Source organism: Dryas octopetala, chromosome 1 (genome assembly GCF_963921425.1).
Source record: "Dryas octopetala chromosome 1, drDryOcto1.1, whole genome shotgun sequence".
Taxonomy (NCBI): Eukaryota; Viridiplantae; Streptophyta; class Magnoliopsida; order Rosales; family Rosaceae; genus Dryas; species Dryas octopetala.
The window spans coordinates 31,650,102-31,673,362 of record NC_141366.1 but is presented as its reverse complement, the minus strand read 5'-3'; the positions used below and the strand labels follow the sequence as shown (position 1 = coordinate 31,673,362).

The window sequence follows — 23,261 nt, the reverse complement described above, 5'->3', positions numbered from 1 at the left end:
GGGAGATACCCAAAGCCTACATCCACATAGAAGACTTCTCACATTAATCATACTGCAGAGAGAGAGCTTCTCATAAACAAATAATAGGCAACACACCTGCCAACCAACACTATAAAGCCATTAACGGCTATCAAGAATAAGACTCTTGGAATACCCAAGAATACAGCTTAACCCAACTAACTCTAAATGACTTATTACAATTATTAATGTATAATTCCAATACTCCCCCTCAAGCTTGGACTAGAAGATTGAGAGATCCAAGCTTGGACAAGAGTCGGTGAAACTGTATTGTAGGAATTCCTTTAGTAAGCACATCAGCCAGTTGCTCATTGCTTCTAACAAACGTTGCTTGAATGATATTGGCTTGAACCTTTTCGCGAACAAAATGGCAGTCGACTTCAATATGTTTGGTTCTTTCATGAAAGACAGGATTAGAGGCAATGTGAATGGCTGCCTGATTATCACATAAAAGCTTCATAGGTTGAGATGAATGAACACCGAGATCCTTAAGTAAGAACTGCAACCAGATCAATTCACTTGTAAGGGACGCCATTGATCTATATTCTGCTTCAGCACTTGAACGAGCAACAATGCTCTGTTTTTTGCTTTTCCATGTGACCAAATTTCCCCCAACAAAAGTGCAGAACCCCGTAGTAGATTTCCTATCAATTGGGCTGCCTGCCCAGTCTGCATCATAGTAACCAACAATCTGCGAATGACCATGTTTTTGCATTAGGATTCCTTGACCAGGAGAACCCTTTAGATATCCTAGGATTCTTTTAACTGCTGTCCAGTGGCAAGAACGAGGGGCATGCATAAACTGGCTCACCTGACCAACAACGAAGGCGATGTCTGGGCGAGTGATTGTGAGGCAGATGAGTCTCCCAACAATCCTTTGATAATTACTAACATTAGACAGTAATTCCCCATCCAAGCCAAGCTTGCCTTTGCTGTTGATTGGATTAGTCATGGGTTTAGCATCCAACATACTTGTCTCTTTGAGAAGGTCAAGAATATATTTCCGTTGATTAAGAAATAAGCCTTTGTTTAGGGAAGCGATTTCTATCCCCAAAAAGTATTTAAAGGCTCCCAAATCTTTAATCGAAAACTTTTTAGAGAGAAAAGTCTTCAATTGTGCAATTTCATGTTCACTACTGCCAGCAATGATGAGATCATCAACGTAGATGAGCACAACAAGTCTTCCTGAGATTCTGTTTTTAACAAACAGAGAGGAATCAACACTGCTACATTTAAACCCTGTACTTTCAAGAACGGAGCTTAGTTTGACATACCAAGCTCGTGAAGATTGCTTTAGGCCATACATGGCTTTGCGAAGCTTGCAGACCATATGTGTTTGATTCTCTTGAGGGTGACCAAGAGGAAGTCGCATGTACACTTCTTTTTCTAATTCCCCATGTAAAAAGGCGTTTTTCACGTCCATTTGATGCAAAAACCAGTTATTATTGATGGCAACAGACAAGAGAATTCTGACTGAATTCATTTTTGCAACCGGCGCAAAGGTTTCCTTGTAGTCCACACCATAGGTTTGTGTGAACCCCTTAGCCACGAGTTGAGCTTTATGCCTTTCTATGGTGCCATCACTGTTGAATTTAGTCTTGTAGACCCAACGACATCCAACCGGTTTCTTCCCTCTTGGAAGTTAGACAATAGTCCATGTCTGATTGTCATCAAGAGCTTGCAATTCTTCTTGCATTGCTTTTTTCCATACTGACTGAGTGTTGGCTTCATGAAAACTGGAGGGTTCAGTGGTTTTTGTGATACAGCTGAGAAAGGCAACATGAGAAGGTGACAAGTTATTATACGAAATGTAATTGTCAATTGGATACTTGGAAGCTTGAAAAGTAACAAAGTCTTTGAGTCTAACAGATTCTTGTCTTGTTCTGTTTGATCTTCGAGGGGCATCACTGGAGAATTCACTAGAAACATTGGAAGGAGTGGTAATACCATTATTAACCTCTTGGCTTTGTTCTGCTTCTAGATTTAAGCTTTGTGAATCATCTTCTTTGTGAACACGAGAAGGCAAGGAACTACCATCAACTATTGGCATTGGAACTTGATCAAAAGAAAACTCCCCCTGAGAAGGAACACCAAAGTGTCTTGTAAAGAATCCCTTTGTTTCATCAAAGCTTACATCAAGGGATACAAGTACCTTTCTTGTTGCTGGGTTGTAGCATTTATAACCCTTTTGCGTGGAAGAATAACCCAAAAACACACATACAGTAGCTCAAGGGTCAAGTTTGTCTCTGTGGTTGGCTTGAACATGAACAAAGCACTGACACCCAAACACCCTCAGGTGAGATAGATTTATCCTCCATTTCTTAAGCACTTTAAGAGGAGATTTGGATTCAAGAATGCGACTAGGCAATCTGTTGATCAAATAGGTAGCAGTGAGAATGCCATGTGACCAGAATTTCTTTGGAACAGCCATTTGAAACATGATGGATCTAGTCTTTTCAAGTAGGTCACGATTCTTCCTTTCAGCAACCCCGTTTTGTTGGGGAGTGTCAACGCAACTTGTCTCATGGATGATACCATGGCCAGCAAGAAAATCTGAGAAGCACCTAGATAGAAATTCGGTGCCATTATCTATTCTAAGAATTTTGATATGAGCATTAAACTGAGTTAGAACCATGTTGTAAAAGTCTTTAAAGCAAGAAAGGACTTCATTTTTTTATTTTAACAGATAGAGCCATGTGGCTCGAGAAAGATCATCAACAAAAGTAACAAAGTACTTGTAACCATCATGAGATTCCAAAGGGGGCAGGTCCCCATACATCAGAGTGAATCAAATCAAAAGGCTTATCAGTTTTAGATAAGGAGGATACAAAAGGTAATCTATTTTTCTTAGACAAGTGACAAATTTCACAGCTGCTAGAAATAACATTAAGGGAAGGAAATAACAATTTCAACACATGATCAGAAGGGTGACCCAATCGTTGGTGCCATAAATTGTTATCTTTGAAAGATTTGGCTTGAAAGACTTTAGGCTGATTCAAGGGTTGATTCAGCAAATATAATCTATTAGAGTAGAAACCTTCACCAATCTTCTTCTTGGTGATGTGATCCTAGAAAATTACAGAGTGAGGAGAAAAGATTGCATCACAATTTAGAGCATTAGTCAATTTTCCCACTGATAATAGTTGAAACGGAAAATAGGGCACATAAAGAGCTTTAGAACAAATATTTGAGCCAAGTGGATTAAACATTCCATGACCATGTACAGGAATTGAGCAGCCATTAGCAACCGATACGGATTGACTTTTGTTAGGAACATGGAGATTTTGAAGACAATTTTTGTTGTTTGTCATATGGTCTGAGGCTCTAGAATTCACAATCCAAATATCAGAGGAGACAATATGTGAAAGAGATGAAAGAGCATGATAAGTACCTATTTCAAAAGAGGAGGTTGACACATCAAGAGAAGAATTGTCATTTTTACCAAATTGTTGCAGTAGCTAAGTAAGTTGACTAATCAACGCAGAGGAATTTGAAACAGTAGGTTTTGTGGAATTATTCTCAGAGGAAGCTTGGTTGGCACTGAACCCTTGTGATCCTTTGTTATCCCTTCCAAATTTCGGTTTTAAGTGTGGATGAAGAATCCAACACTTATCTTTGGTATGTCGTGCCTGTCCACAATGCTCACAAGACACTGGGTTTCTTTTTCCTTTGAAAGACTTACCTTCAGGCCTTCATTTGTCAGCCACAAACGCTCGTGATTCAGAGATTTTTGCTGAAGGTTTTCTCTAAGGATTCATTGCTTTCTTCCTCACTTCTTCACGTTGAATTGTAGTGCACACACTAGAGAAAGTTGGTAACTCAGTGCTCATAAGAATATGACTTCGCTCATATTCTGAATCAAGACTGGCCAATAATTGAAAGATCTTATCCTCCTCTGCTCTTTTCAGAAGAGTATTCATATCTGTGGTGTGAGGTCGATAAAGAGCAAGCTCATTCCACATGTTTTTTAATTTTCCCAGATGTTCCACAAATGATTTTCCATCTTGTGTGATACTTGTAGTGTCCTTCTTCAACTGGAAGATACGGGCTGCATTATTTTGATGCCCATACATTTCTTTGACTGATTCCCACAAGTGGCAGGCAGAATCAGAGTAGCTAAGGGTGCGTTTGGTAATATTTTACAAAACGGTTTTTCATGTTACAAATTCAAAAAATGATAAAAATGCGTTTGGTTGCCGTATTGAGAAAATAGTTTTTTAAAAACACAAAATAGAATTTCTAGTTTACAGTGTAAATTCATAAAACGACTAAATGATGTTTTCAGTGAATTTAGAAAAACATAAAGAACACGGATACAAATAAAAAAAAAATTACAACTGAAAAAAAAAAAAAAAAAACATGTGATCTACACCTCCTCCCCACCTAGCTAGACCACCTCCGGCAGCAGCCCTACCCCCGCCGCTGCCCATCTCACCCATCTCTCTTCATCTATCCTATATTCCTCTATTTCTTTTTTTTTTTTCTCTCTCTCTCTCTCTACCCATCTCTCAAAATATATACTTTGTAATTCCTCTATAGTTTCCAATTCTCGCTTCAATAAACGGATGAAGACTCCCTGTAACATCCATGACAAGAAGTTCATGAGCCTAAACAACCCTTACATAAAGAAAATACATTCGTTCAACTAGATCATCGGTGTTTGCAGTCTTGTCTCTATTAATAATACAGCCACCAACAACTCTTCCATCTCTAAGGTAGTCGCGCTGGCCGAGGTGGGTTGGGTTTTATGAAACTTCTCTATTCTTTAATTATATATTTTATGAAATTGGTTAATAATAATTTATATCTTTTGTGAATATAATTATTTGGTTGTAATATATAATTGGTTAATATCAAATGTGTTTTCATTATTTTGTTTTATATAATTGTTTTTCAATTACACTACCAGACGCCTTCTCATATTTTGAGAATGCAAAATTTAATTTGTCATTTTCATTTTACAATACAATTTTTAGAAAATTGTTCTGTAAAACGTTACCACAGGGAGTAAAATTTCAGTTTCGAGGAAATTTTTGATGGAAATTTCGACGGAAATTTTCGTGAAAATTTCGATTAAAATTTCGATTTCGACAAAATTAGATAAAAACGATGGAAATTGCTATTAAAATTTTGAATGAAACTTGACCATATGCTTATTTAACATATTATCTACTATATTGATAAAAAACATTGAAGAAACCAAATTATATAGTAGGTTTTATGTGATATAAAATGAATATAATGTACGCTGGTGGTAAATACTGTTAAAAAAATGGGTCACTAATTAATAATTATATAAATAACACCTCAAATTTATTTATATTTGTACTCATAATCAACAACCAGTATATGTATACAGTATACTCAAGTACTCAACTATAGATAAAGTAATTGCCTCCTCAACCCTAACTTAAATAGAATAAGTTAAATTAATTGCCTCCTCAACTTTGTTATAGAACAAGAAGCAACAATCCCGACCATAGCAAAATAAAATAAAATAAATAAATTTGTGTCTACAATTCTACAGTTTCTACTTATAGAGTTATAGACTTTATAACACACATCATATTATATTATCACAACATTAAATCATTAAAAAAACATACAAATAATAAATAATTATAATTATAAAAATGTATATTTATTAAACTAGTCGGGTATCCAAGAGGACCAAGACAGAGGGTGAAGAGTCCTATTCCCATACGGCCATACCTACACGGCTACACCCACGGGAAATTATGCCATCCCATTAGCTTTTGTTTTTGGAAAGTAATGTTAAACTTATAGCGGCTGTATTATACAATGATCAACTTTGAAGAATGGATCAGACAAGTGAATACTCCATCAATACTCCAATAGTGGATCAGACAAGTGAAGAATGGATCAATACTCCAATAGTGGATCAGACAATAGTCCATCAATACTCCATCAATACTCCAATAGTGGATCAACTTTGAAGAATGGATCAGACAAGTGAATACTCCATCAATACTCCATCAATACTCCAATAGTGGCTGAATTATTCAAATCTGAATACTCCATCAATACCCAAGAGCAAGTGATTGCTATTGGATCAGACCCATGAGAATATTCAATTATTTTCATCAAAAGCCATACAAGAAGTATATGTAAAACAGTAAAACAACTAATATCCACTTTCAGACAAACATCAAAGTTCAACTAATCATTCATTTATACTTAAAGATCAACCCACACGACATCCCGAATTCCTGATCACAATTAGCACCATATTGAGAGTTGAGAGTCTTGAGACAACTCATAGGCTACTTTATTACAAAGTCTAGCTTGATAAACTAAAGAAATTGAGTGTTAATTTTAGTGGCCAAAAAAAAAACTAAAGAAATTGAGTGGTCAAAAAAAAAAAAACTAAAGAAACAGAGGGACAAAAAACTTGAATAAATGATAAATCACGAAATACACTACAATTAATGAGTTCTCCATCAGAAACATCTTAAAGAATACAAATATCTCCAGGCCTATAGCTCAAATTGGCATTCAACCTTTGACCAGAAATGGTCTAGGAACTTCAGTGTTAGGCCTGTATATGGAGCCACAGCGGAGCAATTGTAGATTTGCAGTACAAACTACAAAGTTACAAACCTTGCAGGGGGCTGTCGCGACGGAGAAGACAGATTGAAGAGAGAGAGAGAGTCATGCCGGAGAAGGAGCCAAGGGTCGGGCTGTTGCAGGCGGGGCGGAGAAGACAGAGTGAAGAGAGAGAGAGAGAGTCACGCCGGAGAAGGAGGCAAGGGCCGGGCTGTCGCAGGCGGAGAAGACAGAGTGAAGAGAGAGATCTGAGTGTGAAATATTTTGCGCAGGGGAGAAGACAGAGAGGAGAGAGATCTGAGTGTGGATACAAATGAGGCACTGGGAGTGCTTGACAGCCTTGACTAGATACAGTGAAATTCCGACGAAATTTGACAGAAATGCACTTGTAGGGGGTCGAAATATTAGCGAAATTTCGGCAAAATTTTCGAAATTTCGCCGAAATATTATCGAAAATTAAGGGGTATGTGATAAAATTTCGGGATCCCAAAAAAACAAAAATTTCGCCGAAATTTCGCCGAAATTTTTGAAATTTCACTCCTTGACGTTACCAGACGGGCCCTAAAAATCTCAGCAATTTGAGATTCCATGGAATTTAACATCCACGACATGACCAGTTGGTCTTTACAAAGCCATTCTTCAAATTTTGGATCATCAACTTCTGGAGCAAGTTGCTTTCCATTGATGAAGTTGAGTTTGGATTTCCCTCCAAGAGCCAACGTAATTGCTCTGGGCCAAGGAATGTAATTGCACCCATTTAGAAGAACTAAGCAAAGTCGCATATTTGGGTTAGTCTCTACTTCAGGAACAACTGAAGATGACGCACTCTTTCTGCTTTCTTCTCCCATTTGATCTTGCTAGAAAAATTAGCTACTAAAATCTTAGGTTCTTAAGTGCTCTGATACCATATAGAAAAATAGAACAGCAAGAAACAAAGAGAAGATCGAAGAGGATTTGGTGGTTCAGCTGGGAGATACCCAAAGCCTACATCCACATAGAAGACTTCTCACATTAATCATACTGCAGAGAGAGAGCTTCTCATAAACAAATAATAGGCAACACACCTGCCAACCAACACTATAAAGCCATTAACGGCTATCAAGAATAAGACTCTTGGAATACCCAAGAATACAGCTTAACCCAACTAACTCTAAATGACTTATTACAATTATTAATGTATAATTCCAACAGTGGGTTTCTGATCTTTGTTCCTTTCACTTTGGCCAGTAGTGAAAGAGCATGGGTTTAGTGTGAGTACAAAACTGCTAAAAAAAATTTCATTGAGATTTGTGGAAGGTGGCGGCAGTGGCTATGAAGGTATAAGACCTCAATTAATCAATTACTATGAGACTTTGAGAATTCTGATCTTGAAGCTCCTTGTTTTTCTGCATATAACGCTATCTTCAAGTCTAATTTCTTGGGCTATTTAATCTTATCCATTGGATTAATTTATTAGATGAAATAACAATTCCAAAATTTTAACCGTACGAGAGAATTTTTGTTGAGCAAGGCCAATTTTGCCCATTACAAATGATAAAATGATTTTAAAAGAATAAAAATAAATAAATTAGCAAAAAGCAACAAAAAAAAAATGTAAGTTTCACTTTTAGGGTTTAGCTCAAAAAAAAAAAAAAAAAAACACGATAATTGTCGTTGTATGGAGCTCAGAATCCAAAAGTTCTTGCCCTAAATTTATACCAGCTGCATGACCACTATCTACTTACAAAATCTACCTTGAGTTTCTATTCTTGCAAACGTTCTCTGTCCAAAGCATCACCATTCACCAACCCTCCTTCAACATTCGTTCCTTCTCCAGGGTGTACATTCCTTCCTTATTCTTTTGGCTTGGTTCATAAGCCTTCTCCTAGAATTATATATAATCATCAATAAATGGACGCAAAAAACCAAAAGCAGTTAGCTTGAACCAAACCTTACACATAAAGATTGGGCCACATGATCAAAAGTCTTTATTTAAAAAGAAGACTTGGTACCCTGGCCGAAAACCAAACTAAAATCTAAAATTAAGTTCAAAAGATATGGGATCAGTTTAATTGAGTACATCATGGATACACTGCTGTTCTGAAATCAAGAATATGTTCATAGAAATAGTAATTTCAACACAATGGGGAGGAAACACTAAATAATTCAACCGAAGCAATACTCAAAAGAAGTTGTTATTAAAAGATTTTGAGATCATTTCTTTATAGCATGATCGTCCTTCAAATCTAACTGCAGAAATTCATTTTCAAAATCCATGCTTTAAGTGCGGAAGGGGAGCACTTAATCGCCCAAGAGGACATATGAATAAGATCCAAATATAACAACACTACATAGTACATCCCAAGATGCTAATTTAGGAGTATAAAAAACCAAATTGGAATTTCATGCTAATTTCATGGAGGATATACATTCATTCCTTATACCTTGTATTCAAAGAGTTGAGAAGATGAAATAGATGAATTAGGATAATTAATTGAATTTTGGAAGAGTAATATCGTAATTTACTAAAAATGATGTGGCAACTATGTAGCAAATAATTAATGATGTGTATGAAATAGATTTGCCACATCAAATTAGGGCACATAGATCTTGTGCCCTAATGTGGCACAAATCCCTATATTAAATAAGTAACCACTTTTATAAAAACATACAAAACATGACTTTTTATTTCATATGAAAATTTTGTTATTATGTTGTAGTTACATCTATATGAAGCCACAAATCCCTATTTTAGATAAGTAACCACTTTTATAAACATCATACAAAACATGACTTTTTATTGCATATGCAAATTATTTTGTTATGTTGTAGTCACATCTATATGAAGCCCACAATTCCTATTTTAAATAAGTAACCACTTTTATAAACATCATACAAAACATGACTTGTTATTTCACATGAAAATTATTTTGTTATGTTGTAGTCACATCTATATGAAGCCTATATTTAAGTAAGAATGTGATGACCATTAACACATTAAGATGAAAATAAGATTGATGTATCCTAAAAATTACAATGAAGTTTCTGACTAATTGTTAGAGGTCATCAACTAGAGAATTGAGTTTCCACATTTGTCTTTGACATGCCACACATAACAACATTAAAGATATTCTCTATTTCCTGAAAACAAAAGAAAAAATCTCTATTCGCGCATTTAAATCACATCCAATAAGTTCAGGAAAACAACACAAAAAAATGTAGTTACTATAATAAACATAACACACAAGTATATCTGCTATTGTAAAGACCAATAAATAAAAAATTTGGTCGACTTTATTTCCACCTCAATATCAAGCAATAAAGGATGTATAGTTGTTTATATTCTCAACATAGTAGAATATAAATGAAATTCACCAACAACTTACTATTTCTTTTACATAAGCATTAAAATAAAAACATAATGTGTGCCAAACGATTACATAATTCCACAATGATTTAATAAAGTAGCAATTTTATGGAGAAATCCCTTTGAAAAACAAAGCAAGAAACCCAATAAATACACTATAATTGTCGTGTGGTGCTCAGAATCCAAAAGGCCTTGTCCTAAATTGTACCAGCTGCATGACCACTATCTACTTACAGAATCTACTTTGAGTGTCTAGTATTGCAAAGAGAAGGACTTTGATCTATTCTTGCAAACGTTCCCCGTCCAAAGCATCACCAACCCTCCTTCGATATCCGTTCCTTCTCTAGGATGTACATTCCTTCTTTAAACTTTTGGCTTGGGTTATAAGCCTTCTCCTAGGATTACATACGATCATCAATAAATGGACGCAAAAAACCAAAAACAATTAGCTTAAACCAGACCTTGCACAATTTAAGGTTCATTAGTGGCTAGACTGTCAAACACAAACTTTGGACCACACGATCAAAAGTCTTTATTCAAAAAGAAGACTTGGTACCCTGACCGGAAACCAGACTGAAATCTACAATTAAGTTGAAAAAAAATGGGGCCAGTTTAATTAAGTAAACCATGGATACACTGCTGTTCCGAAATCAAGAACACCCTGTTCATAAAAATAGTAATTACAACACAATGGGAATGACTCACCAAAAAATTTAATCAAAGAAATCCTCAAAAAGGGTTGTTATTCTAAGATTTTTGAAACGATTTCTTTATAGCAGGATCTTCAAGTCTAACTGCAGATAATCATTTTCAAAATCCACGCTTTAAGCATGGAAGGAGAGCACTTAATCGCACAAGAGGACGTATGAATAAGATCCAAACATAACGTCACTACATCCCAAGATGCTAATTTAGTAGGAGTTAATTTAGTAGGAGTATATTACATTAGAAAATGCTATTAATCCCAACTCTCTGACTTAACGTGAGAGAGTTGAAATGGATAGTATTTTCATATTCATCAGATATAAATAGGCAAGGATAGTGATGAGATCTCCCATTAAATTCTCTCAGAAAATGGATAGTGGATCATGCATGAGCATTACACTAATATTGGAAACCAAGATAATAACAAAAACTTACATATTTCCAACCCAGAATTTGTTGGCAAGAGCTACAATAGATGTCATTCACTGTATGCAATCCGCTCAAGAGTTCCCGCTTTTCTAAAGGCCCAAGAGATACATTTACCCTGAAAAAATTGCTCAACCATCAGCGCAAAACCCAACAATTTTGCCTTTGTACATTACAAAACTTATCAAAAGCAACAATCCCAAATCATTTAGACATTGCAAAGAGAACATCAAGTCAACATTTTTGACAGGTTGTAGATGTTGAATGTTTTGATCCAAAACAAAAAATACAAAATTTGAAACCAAAACAGAGAAACCCTATTGGCCAAACATTAAGTGATATAGGAAATGAGGGTTGAATTAGGTGGCTTACACATTCCTGAAGAGATAGGCTCGGCCCCAACGGCCCTGAAATTCCTTTGAAACGATGTCATCGTGGGACGCGGAGTCCACCTTGCAACACCTGCACTTGAAGATCTTTGGGCCACTCAGCGTCTCTATGAATAGCCGCCCCATGATTTTGAATTTTCGATTTGTTTTAATTTTATTTTTTATTGACTGAGCCCTAATTCCCAAATTGACTGCAAAATCAAATTCAAAGAAATTTTGATCCTTCAATTCGTCTCCGTCCGAGGAAATGAGCAAATTGTTGTTTTGGTGATGGAGGCTAGGGAGTGGGAACTGGATCGACCGCATAGCTAGGAAGCAACCAAAAATCGACACGTCATAATATAGGGGTATTTGTGTCATCCAATATTAATCATCATTTTTGTTTATTGATAATGGAATTAATGCCAATTTGATCCCCAAAGTATTATACTTGCATCAGTTTAGTTTTCAGATTTTTAATTTGAAAAATTTAATTCCTAAACTTTTTCAATTTTGTCAATTGAGATTGTTCAGTCAATTTAGATTGAAATCAAATGAATATGTCTAGGACTGAAACGCGCGCTGAGTTATGATATAATTTAGAGTGACTATTTTGTCCTAAAAAAGGAAGGCACATAATTGACACATGGTTCTATGCAAATAGAATTTTGAATTAAAAGTGTATAATTGACTAAATAACCTCAATTGATAAAATTAAAAAAATATGGGGACTGAATTTTCTAAATTAAAAGTCTATAAACTAAACTGATACAAATATAATAGTTTATGACTAAATTGGCAATAATCCCATTGATTATTGTTTTTGAAAATTAACCACCAATGGACTAATAAGTAGTGGCTGGGGATCATGGGTGGTGTCCTCCAATCCAGATTTTCTGTTTGGGAATTCGGACTGATTTTTCTAGTGCCCAATGATCAAATCAACAGAATGAGTTTGTAGAAACACTTTTTTCTTTAGGGTTACAATCATATAATCATGCTCTTATTTTGACTGCAATATACACTTTGATCAATTGAATTTTGAATATGTTTCTGGTGTATGTAATATACTTTTGGAACTCAGCTTTACGTTTTCTTGAGATTTTGATGCAACTCTTGTTAATGCAAATAAGATATTGTATCATTTGAGGTTAATCTTAATCAGGGAATGTCAACCACAAAAACTTAGTCCCTCCTCACAACAGTCTACAACAGATTGAAATGTTCTTCCAAGAAATCACAAGGAAAACAAGAAAACAATCTAGTAAAAAAGAATGGAGAGGAACGAGACCTTATTTTGCATAGAAAAACTGGGAACCAGTATATGAAAAAAAAAGAAGGCCCTGGAGTACAGTGCATAAATAACTGAAATTTTTAACATTGTATAAGCTTTCTAATCCCCTTCGGTCATTTACATCTTCTACTTAAATTCCTTTTCTTCAACCCAGATTTTGAGTGAAAACATGTTTCTTGAATAACATTTAAACAAATTCAAGAAATTAGATCACATGGAGAAGAAATGCAGAGAACTTGAGTGGAAAGAAGAGGCTTGCAAGAACCCGCCAAAAAGATCTGTCAAGGCCTAACTGTGCAGTCTAGCACTAAGATGAACAGCACCCAGCTTTTTTAGGCTCTGCACCTTCTTCTTGGTTCCCATCTCCCCGTAAAACCACTGTCTTACCATTGGACAGTAGATCGTGCTTGAGCTCCTGAGATTTCATAACTTTTCGGCTTAGTATGTTGTAGATCTCTTTCACAACCATCTGAAAGGCAGCAGCAACATTGGACGAATCGAGAGCAGATGTTTCCATGAAAAACAAACCCTGTGCTTCTGCCAAGGCTTTTCCTTCAGAAGTGGGTACCTCCCTGGCATCCTTGAGATCCGACTTGTTACCAATAAGTATTGTAACTACATTCATGTCGGAGTGAGCTGTTCAACAGTAGATCCACCTGATCAATCCTCAGTCCATCACATTAATTAAAGATAAATGCAAGAAAATCTTTTGAAGCCATTGGGGGTACAGGGAGAGCAGATTGACAGCGATATTGCAAGAGAAAGCAATGCAATTCTTAAAATCTATCTTCAATATGAATTCTTTGTCAAATACTCTTTAGTGGACTATTTTAAATGAAGCAGTGGCTATTAGTATTGCTATCACTGTTTCTGTTTTGTTGATTTCTTGATGTCTTCTTTTTTGGTCTGAGATTTTCTTGATGTGTAATGAGAATGAGCCACTTTACATATAAATACTGGAGGTTCAAATTCTTTGAACTTCAGATTCTTTATGTTTCTGCATCTTTTCTTTTTTTATATTGTGCACCTCATATTATATTATCATTAAAAGAACCATTTCACATCGTGAACTACTGTAAAATAATACATTCCCAGCAGATGCCCATACACAGTGAGGATGAAACCTTCATCCTAATTTTTTTTTTTCGTTAGAATATTCACTTCTCTAACCAAGGCCGTACGGCATAAAGCATCACCATCAATTCCTCACTGTTTCAACATTTTATAGGTTAATAATTCATACAATTACGGGTAAGCATGTCGGATTTCCTAATTTAAGTTACCTAAAAGGCAAGTTAAATATTGCATTATGTTGATAAAAGCTTCTCGCTTTACCAAAAGAAAACAGCCTTAGGAGAAATAGGGAAAAAAACAATTTTGGTCCCCGTGTTTTACCCCAAAAACAAATTTGGTCTTTGTGGTTTCAAAGCTCCACATTTGGTCCTTGTGTTTTATATTGTTTGCAATTTAAGGACATTTTATAACCAAGATGAAATTTTTCTCTAATTAAACTAATAAACTTGCGAATTTTACTCAAAAATGACAAAAAATCATGTATGTAACCTTCAATTTGATTTTTAAACAAGAATTGAAATTTTGAATTTGTTAAAATTGTCCTCATAGTGCAAAAAACATAAAACACAGGAATCAAATGTGGAGTTTTGAAACCACAAGGACCAAATTTGTTTTTGGTGTAAAACAAAGGGACTAAAAATGTTTTTTTTTTTTTTTTCTTTTCCGGAGAAATATGTATTAGGAAAAAAAAATTATTAAATGAAAATCAAGGAACACTATCAAAGCACTTACTGTGGAGTTCATTAAGCCATCTGCCGATGCTATCAAATGTCTGGTGTCTACTGATATCATACACCAAAAGAGCTCCAACAGCACCTCTATAATATGCGGATGTAACAGCCCTGAACCGCTCTTGACCAGCTGTGTCCCATATCTGTGCTTTGACTTCTTTACCATTGATATCGATCTTCTGGGTTTGGAACTCTACTCCTATAGTTGACTTTGAATTAGGGTAGAACTCATCTCTAGCAAATCTAGCTAGCAAATTCGATTTTCCAACAGCTGAGTCACCAATTAAAACAATCTTGAAAAGATAATCCTCAGTCTTTTCCTCCTCAGACTGAAAAGCCATTGTCCAACTCCACAGATTTGTTACTCTAAAGGACCATATTAATAATGAGTAGCCTGGATGGATCTTTAAGGGACTAGTAACCTATGAAAATCAAACTTTCCCCTGTTCAAAATGAGGATATGTAATTGTCTGTAAAAAAGGAAAACAGTTGGCAGAGGAAATGTGAAAGGCAGGGAAGGTATATAAAGGGCAAAACCATGCAGCATAGACAGAATCTGAAACTACCTACCTTACAAGCTAAGGTAGTATTAAATATAGTAACTTTTCTGCCTCCAATCTATGATTCCTTCTACAGATGTCAATCTTTCTGGATAGCTTTCTCAATTTCAAATTACAATCTAGCCCTACAGAAAAAGTGCCAAATCCTGCAGCATCAAGAAAGCATCAGGCATTACAGAATTCTAAAGATGAACTGGATTTGAAATCTTAAAAGGCAAGCTACTCCCCGGTAAAGATTGTTATGACTAGTATTTTAACAGGGGGACTGACAGCCAGAGCATAAAATGTAAGAGCAAAACAAGGTAACCATGATATAAATTTAACAATTGGAGAGAGAGAGAGAGAGAGAGAGAGAGAGAGAGAGAGAGAGAGAGAGAGAGAGAGAGAGAGAGAGAGAGAGAGAGAGAGAATGAGTGATTTGCATCCAATTGCCTTAATGCTTGCATTTTACATATTTATGCATGCTCCAAAATATTTCACCCTCATATGGGGTATAAGTAATACCTCAATCCCTTCTTAGACCTTAATTTTGGCCTCCTCCGACTCCAGATTTCCCCTCCTACTCAGTGCTTCAAGGCTGAAATCTGGAAATCAAAGATAATGGGTTAGCTTATTCTTTTAAGAGATTGCAACATGAGGTGATGACAATGACACAACATGAAATTTGAAATTTCTTGAGGTCTCAAGAAGAAGTTTCATGTGAAATATTACCCTGTGATAAAAATATAATAAAGGCCACACAGCTGCATTATTTAGAATGTCAATTTTATACTGCAAACATTGCCCTTAATTACTAAAAAGAACCCAACTCATGAAGTAAGATACTAACATTATGTTAATCATCAAAGTCAATAAAAGAAAAAGAGACTGTAATTAAAACCAAATCAATCAACTACTCCCCGAGAAAGAGCTCAACTAAATGAACCCTATTCACATTTCCACTTTACAACCCCACAAATCTAAAGGTTCCATAATATGTGTCAAATTGCTAGGCTCCACCCTAATCCGTAATGAGCAAAAACACCCACCCAAGAAGATTTTTTTGTTTTCATGCTAAGAAACATTTAAAGACACTATCTGGGCTCAAAGCCTCGAACCCAGAAAAGGCCTCTGAGAAGTTGGCTGAGTTATGACTAGACTGTCCCAAAGGGCTGATAAGGGCACATAAATTTAGAAAACAAGATGATCACTATAACTCAGACCCTTTAATTCCCAAATGAAAACTCAAAAAGATGGAAAATTAAGTCATGGGTTTTTACTGATTGAATCTATATCCAGAAATGACCCAAATGAATGTCATACTGGGGGAGCCTAAAAATCGAACCCACCAACATTCACTTCTCATATTCACCAAGCACGCTCAATCCTATTGAAAAAAATAACTTGTAGACACAGATATAACTTTTAATGGTGTTAATATGCATCAAATAGAAAGATAATGAATTGTAAATCCACAAATTACCAGATTGCGAGGTTGATAATGGATCAATAGCTTGGACGTGTCCAAACCTGCCACAACCCGATCCATCGAAAAATATTTCATATCAACCCAAAGCACACAACGAACCAAATACAATGATGGCAATGGTGGCGAAAATTTCAAAGTACAAAATCGAAATTTGGAGATCCAAAAGAGCCATAATAAGGAATACAAGTCAATCTCAAATTTACAAGGTTTCAAAATAGTGTGAGAGAGAGAGAGAGTGACCGTGGGTGTTATGATGAACGGCAGCAATGAACGGTGGTGATCGGCGGAGGGGGACGGCGAGCGGAGAGAGGTGAGAGGATAAAGGGCACAGAGAGCGTCAGAAGCACACATCGGACAAATGTGGGGGATGAGAGAGACACAAGATTAAAGGTAATTTCGGAATATTCCCAAAGATATGAGGGCTTTTTCGTCTAATTCACGAAGGAGTTCACTCGGAACGCGAAAGCAGTAACAGTAAAAAAAAAAACACAAGTTATGAGTTATGACAGCAGTTAAAGAAATCGTAAATGCCGCTTTTTATCAGTGCATAGCTTTTTGTTTTCGGCCAGTTTATCAGTGCATACTGCATAGCTTTAAATTGGGGCGTATAAGAAGGCCCAATTTCTAAGGCCCAAACATACACAACGCTTATCTGATGCAATCTCTCCCCATTTACTGCTGACTGGTTGAAATTTTTTGAATAGGTATACACCATGAAGCTTGGTATATGTTGGAGCAAAAAATTACCACGACACGTGACGATTTCTCATTTGTCATTTGAGGAATGATGATTCAGTCAAAGGTGATGTGTCATTTAAATTAGAATTATTTATTTAATTATTGATGACCTATCTTGATTAGGAATCAATTTCATGATAATTATGTGTTTTATTTATTGACAATGAGATAAATAGGAATTATGGCATTTAAGGAGGATTTTCACGTGAGAAATAAGCCAAGTCGAAATCCTCAATTCTCCTCTCCCATTTCGGATTCTAATTATCTATTATCTAGCATTTATTTCATTATCATTAATTTAGGAGATTAATTATGTGATAACTCAGTCAAAGCAGGAAACTAAAGGAGGAAAACATGAGGAAAAATACACACGTGAAAACCACCCCCACTCCGTGAAAATATCATGATTTTCTCCAACAAAACCCAGGACCTTAGAAGGCTAGAATGGTGGAGAAAAATCATGGAATCAGTTGAGAAAGTTATTATAAAGTCATATAGAGGACATTTGGAAAAAAGTACAACCCCCCCTCCCTTCGAGGAAGAGAAGATTTGGCAAGCTAAAGTGAAGAATCAATCCGGCAATTTCGCTCCACTTCAACGTTCAAGCTTCAATTCATTTATTGTTGACTAAATTCTTTTTTAAAGAATTTTGGGGTTCAACAGTTTGCGCCATCTGTGAGAAAAATATTTTCAAAATTAAGCAAAGTTGCAAGAACGATGACTGGAGTTGATTATCTCGAGGACATCGACCTGAGCTCGATTCAAGACCCATCATTTGTCGTCTTAATCAAAAGAATGACCGAGGAAATTAAAGAGGCTCGAAAGATTGCACGACAAGCAACTGCAAAAGCGTTCGAGCAGTGCGAGGAGCCTCCCTCGAAGTTCGACAAACGCAAAGCATCATCTTCGGGACCTCGAAGAAATTGAGGACCCAAGTGGTTCCAACCCATTGAAGAAGCAAAAAGACACCGATTATTGCAACGCGCTAGAAAAAATCATGAAAGACCATAAAGTGACTAGAACTCCAGCCGAGTTAGTTCTTGAGGTGGCGAGAAGCATCTGCAAATCCCCCTTCACGGTTTCAGCAACCTAAGTTCAAACCATTTGAGGGAACGATTGACCCCCTCGAGTACATCTACCATTATCAACAACAACTCATCCTGGAAGCTGACAATGAAGCCCTAATGTGCAAGGTTTTTCCTTCAAGTCTCGCAGGACCTGCCTTGACCTAGTTCCACCAACTTAAGCCGAAATCTATCGAAGGGTTCACTAAATTGTGCGAAGTGTTCATTGCGTAGTACATCTATAATCAGAAACGGAAGAACGACATCTTTGTACTCTTCAGCACCAAGCAACAGAAATGTGAGAGCTTGAGCGACTATCTAACTCGATTCGTGGTCCAAATGTCCACCCTCGACAGTTGCGATAAGCACACTGCGGCCATAGTTTTCACGAGGGCCTAATCAAGGGAAGCAAGCTACAAGAATCTCTAGTCATAAGGCCCTTGAAGAATATGCAATAAGTGATCACTTGAGTCGATGGATGCATCCGCCCCGAGGAGCCGACCTCAAATCGTCAACCAGTCGCCACACCAAATTCTAACAATGTCGACGAAAAAGGCCTCGAGGTCTTAGACATTGATTAAACGGGGGCAAACATCTCACGAAGCCGTGGAATGCAATCCATCTGGATAAGTATTACTTTTAGAGATTGTCCATCATTTATTTTATGCAAAATAAATTGATGTATCAAGTATGTTCGATCTCTCTTTCCAAGAGGTTGGTCATCTTTTATTTTTTATACAAATAAATTGATGTATCAAGCATGTTATATTTTTCTCAATTTCTATTCCTCTGTTATAATTGCATGATTTCAATAAAAGAACATCAAGAGTGTTCATTCAAAAAAATACTTCATTAAAATACCTCCAACGGAGCAACAACCTGGATACACGCTCCAGCCTAGACGAGCTCGAACCAGGCAAAAGCTCCGCGAGCTCTAACTAGACAGAACTCACATATGAGAGAAGCTGCTAGCTTGACCTGTGAACTCCGACAAAGCTGTAAGCTCACATGTGACTGACTTCGAACTCCGAGCTCGACGAAGCAGCGACCTCGACTAGCGAACTTGTGCAACTACAGTGAACTCCAACATGCAAGCTTCGACTTGCAACGACCGCAAAACCCGAGCTCGACCAAGAAGAGACAGAATAAAAGTACATTCACGGTGATATTTTCGACTTGAAGGAACGAATTGGCTCTTCTTTTTGGTACTATTGTGGCAATAGTTCTTATCTGGACACTATTGACATCACCATTGCTGACAAAAATGGCAAGGCTGAGTTCCAAGCTCTTTGCTGCACTACAAAGTATCCTCGAGAAATTTCACCTCTACCACGCGTTTGAGGTCACAACACCATCTACGACATTCTATTTATTTGCCCGAGCTCGACCCAAGGAAGCTTTAGCCTTCGAGCTCGAACCAAGACCTGCGAGCTGGATCACCTCGACGAAGCTGCAAGCTCGACCTGCAAGATTGACAGCTGCGACGAGATGGACCTAAATTCGATAGAAGCTCGGAGAAATTCGATCTTAACACATGCTCGAACTTCAATCTGAATGAGTCCCTGTTTTCCATCTTTAGGCTGCTGGAGTGGTCCTTGACGTATAAAGAGAATAAGATGGGATAATCGATCTCCAAATATAGTACGTTTCTTGATCAATGATTACCCCGCTTTTTAGCTTTACAACAGGTCACTCACTATATAAAATAATAGTATAAGAAAAATAAGAGGGAGTGGATCGAATTGGGATGTATCTTAAATAGTGCCTTGATACTACTTTTAGACTTAAGATTACAATAGGATTAAAACGCATTGCATGGGTTTTGTTGGTGTCAAAATATGTGTTCTTTTGTGTGCCTTGAACGTGACCCTTAATTAATTAATACTTCATATATTATACAGGATCTTTAATTCAATTGTCAGTACTAAAGACCAAAACCTACATGTAGTCCGAGCTGTCTTTCAGTTCACAATGAACTAATTAACCAAATTCCATATAGAACAAAATAAAAAACAACAACAATTTGCATGAAATCTTTAATTAACAAATAACATTCAACCTTCATATATATTATATAGTAAATTATATTTAAATCAATAAAACATTTCAATATTACATAATAGTCGATGTAAAAGTCGTAGTAGGGTACATAATGCTTTATCAAGAATCAGGGATTATATTGAAGAGAAAAATAAGTTTATATCTGGTTGGGATGATATGCTTGACAAATATAGTACCTATGATAATACTTGGTTGAATAGCATATATGAGTTGAGAGAAAAATGAGCTTATGCATATGCTAAGCGAGCATGGATGGGTGGAATGAAAACAACTCAACTTAGTGAAAGCTTTAATGCTTCCTTAAAACAATATTTGCGGTCAGACTCTAACATGCCACAATTTTTTACACAATTTGAACGTGTTAGTTTCTAGGATTTTGTATTGGATGTTCCTTGTTAAAATCATTGTATTTATTTCTTAATTATTCACTCACAAGCTCTAGACTAGAATTAAGGTTAAGATCATTTGTGTTGAAGACATCAAGAATAAAGTTGCAATGCAAAAGACTCTAAGGTATAATGCATTTCATGCATTTCACGAAAAACAGTTTTATGTCTATTGACTAGTCACTCACTGATCATAAGAACAATTTTATTTACACGTGTACTGCACTTGCAATTTTATTACTTGAATAATTGTTGACAGTTCAGCAGCCCATTTCGTGACTTGGCTCTTAAAGCCCATTTCTCTTTCTTTAAACAAGCATGTGCACTGCACATGATCTGGTTGTTCACTCACACACTCACATCACTATTCATCTTCTTCCGCTTTTGTGAATTTTGCAAAATGAGGATAGTATTGAATTTACAGCTCTACATCTTTATCTTCAGCTCTACTAGGATTCCTTTGTAGGACAAAAAGAATATGCCTTCATTTGTCTCTTGTGGACAGTCACTACTCAGCTTTCACGTGGCATGAGCAAACAATGGGTGTGTGCGTCGTGAGTATTTTGGCGTTCTTGGTCTGGGTCTTTTGGAGTGACGTGAATTTTGATCTGGTCATGCTTGCTACGTGAGTACTTTGTGCTTTTGGGTGTGTGCTCATCTTTTCAAGTAAGAAAATGCTTTTGATTTTCACAAACTAAATGATTTTCTTAACTTGTTTTTCACCCTCTAAAATCTAAATGTGTTTGAGTGTGTTCTAAAGCTTTTCACAAATTCATAAACACTATCATTTAGATTTTAGATGTAGGATTCTCCATTAGCCTTTTCATGTCTCTTACTTGAGAAGGTTGATTTTTAAAGAATCCAAATCTGCATATCATGTTTATACATTGAAGAATTTGTTGTGCTTGGTATGAATCGGTGCTATGGGTTGATGAGCTTGGAGTTTGAGCTGTCTTCTTCATGATTGACTGATTGTCTTGCTTTTGGAAGTTGCACAAAGGGATAAGAAGCTGCCACTTAGTTTAGGACTTAGTGATTGAGCTTGTGTGCTGTATGCTCCCTTTGTATTGAACTTCCTATATAGTGGATTGCCCGGTCAGCTGAAAAAGACCCCCAGTTTTTACCCTTTGTGGTTTTTCTGGGTGAACATCTTGAGTGCCTTCGTCTCCATTTTGTGTTATTATGTTTACTGACTTAACTTTTAAACACAAATCAGCATTGAATTTATATGCTTGATATTGCTACATGTCATATGGAACTGTTTAGCTAATCACACACCACTGTAGTTGTGGATAACACTGGGATGCCTACTGTGATGGGTCCTCTGAGTGTATAGGTTGTCACTTGATCCTTGGTGTGTTTGATTTGTGTTGTTTACATAAGTTATTTTTGATTTACAAGTGTCAATCTGTGTCTTCAGATTTTTGTCACTCTGTCGTCAGAGTTTTATTTGTTTGATTAGTCCCTGAGTCATCACATAAACAAAAATTAGGGTCCGATTACTGACTGTGGTTTTAATCAAGTTAATTAGATAGATAAATCACCTAATACAAACTTTCAATTGGTATCAGAGCGCAACTCTAAAAGCAAATAGAGAGATCATAGAGTGTTTTTTGTTTTTAGGTGTGTCTAGATGGAAATAGATCCAGTTGCAGGATCTTGTAACTCTCCTCCATTCTTTGATGGCAGCAACTACGCTACTTGGAGAGAGAAATTTGAAATTTTTCTTGATGCCTATGATGAGTTGGCATATGAATATCTCACTGTTGACTGGATTCCTCCTACTGAAATTGTAGATGGAATTGAAATTCCTAAGCCTAGTTCTGAATGGTCTATAACCAAAATCTGAGCATCTAGCTCCAATAAGAAGGCTAGAAATGCTATTGTCACTGCTCTATCATCCTCACAATTTGCACACATACAATACTGTGTCACAACTATGCAAGCTTGGAACAAGCTTCGGGTTGTTCATGAAGAAGACAAACAAGTTAGGTCACTCAAGCTTCAAATGGTTCATGCCAAATTTGAAGAAATTAGGATGAAAGAGTCCGAGTCATTCTCCGAGTTCTATGAAAGGTTGGAAGCCCTCACAAATGAAGCCATGTCCTTAGGTAAACCATATGAGGAGTCTACCATTGTCCAAAAGGTTCTTAGATCTCTACCTAAGAGATTTCAATCTAAGAAACATGTAATTCAAGAAGTCCAAAATTTGGATGAACTCAAAATTGATAAATTGGTAGGAAAGCTTAAAACTTTTGAGATGGAGCTTGAAATGGATGAAAGGGACAACAAGAAATCAAAGGATATTGCTTTGCAAAGTGTCAAATAAATGAGTGAAAACTTGAGTGAAAAATCATCAATGTCCGATGATGAGGTTGCCCTTTTTGTCAAAAAGTTTAAGCGAATTCTTAGAAATAAAGGGAGAGAAGCTAGGACTAGTGGTAACAACTTCAAG

The 23,261-nt window shown here is 36.4% G+C and overlaps 2 protein-coding genes across 6 annotated transcripts; both read right to left on the bottom strand.

The window, feature by feature from the left end:
• Window positions 1-8,168: 8,168 nt before the first annotated feature.
• Window positions 8,169-11,737, bottom strand: LOC147299784 (putative yippee-like protein Os10g0369500). 2 transcript variants are annotated; one of them, XM_086228682.1, is made up of 3 exons: window positions 11,435-11,737; window positions 11,072-11,180; window positions 8,169-8,449 (listed from the first exon to the last, which is right to left on the bottom strand). In XM_086228682.1, the coding sequence occupies exons 1-3, from the start codon at window positions 11,575-11,577 to the stop codon at window positions 8,366-8,368; spliced, it is 336 nt and encodes a 111-aa protein (XP_086084808.1). In that variant the 5' UTR covers window positions 11,578-11,737; the 3' UTR covers window positions 8,169-8,365. The 2 variants fall into 2 exon arrangements, with proteins under 2 accessions (XP_086084808.1, XP_086084807.1); XM_086228681.1 differs by lacking the exon at window positions 8,169-8,449 and adding an exon at window positions 9,823-10,326 and having other exon boundaries at window positions 11,435-11,733.
• A 968-nt stretch (window positions 11,738-12,705) lies between these two features.
• RABA5A (RAB GTPase homolog A5A) lies at window positions 12,706-16,955 on the bottom strand. Of its 4 annotated transcripts, none has more exons than XM_086230008.1 (6): window positions 16,798-16,955; window positions 16,552-16,598; window positions 15,594-15,673; window positions 15,100-15,235; window positions 14,531-14,999; window positions 12,706-13,360 (listed from the first exon to the last, which is right to left on the bottom strand). In XM_086230008.1, the coding sequence occupies exons 5-6, from the start codon at window positions 14,868-14,870 to the stop codon at window positions 13,032-13,034; spliced, it is 669 nt and encodes a 222-aa protein (XP_086086134.1). In that variant the 5' UTR covers window positions 14,871-14,999; window positions 15,100-15,235; window positions 15,594-15,673; window positions 16,552-16,598; window positions 16,798-16,955; the 3' UTR covers window positions 12,706-13,031. The 4 variants fall into 4 exon arrangements, with proteins under 4 accessions (XP_086086134.1, XP_086086136.1, XP_086086137.1 ...); XM_086230010.1 differs by having other exon boundaries at window positions 14,531-14,972; XM_086230011.1 differs by having other exon boundaries at window positions 14,531-14,951.
• Between the last annotated feature and the right edge of the window lie 6,306 nt (window positions 16,956-23,261).

Bases quoted from the DNA above. Each gene is read 5' to 3' on its own strand.
- LOC147299784 (XM_086228682.1), bottom strand. From the start codon at position 11,577: ATGGGGCGGCTATTCATAGAGACGCTGAGTGGCCCAAAGATCTTCAAG. The intron at 11,181-11,434 runs GTAAGCCACCTA...CAATTTTTTCAG, and splicing joins GCCTATCTCTTCAGGAATGT to GGTAAATGTATCTCTTGGGC. The intron at 8,450-11,071 runs GTAAGTTTTTGT...ATATAATTCTAG, and splicing joins AAATTCTGGGTTGGAAATAT to GAGAAGGCTTATGAACCAAG.
- RABA5A (XM_086230008.1), bottom strand. From the start codon at position 14,870: ATGGCTTTTCAGTCTGAGGAGGAAAAGACTGAGGATTATCTTTTCAAG. The intron at 13,361-14,530 runs GTAAGTGCTTTG...ACTGTTGAACAG, and splicing joins ATGGCTTAATGAACTCCACA to CTCACTCCGACATGAATGTA.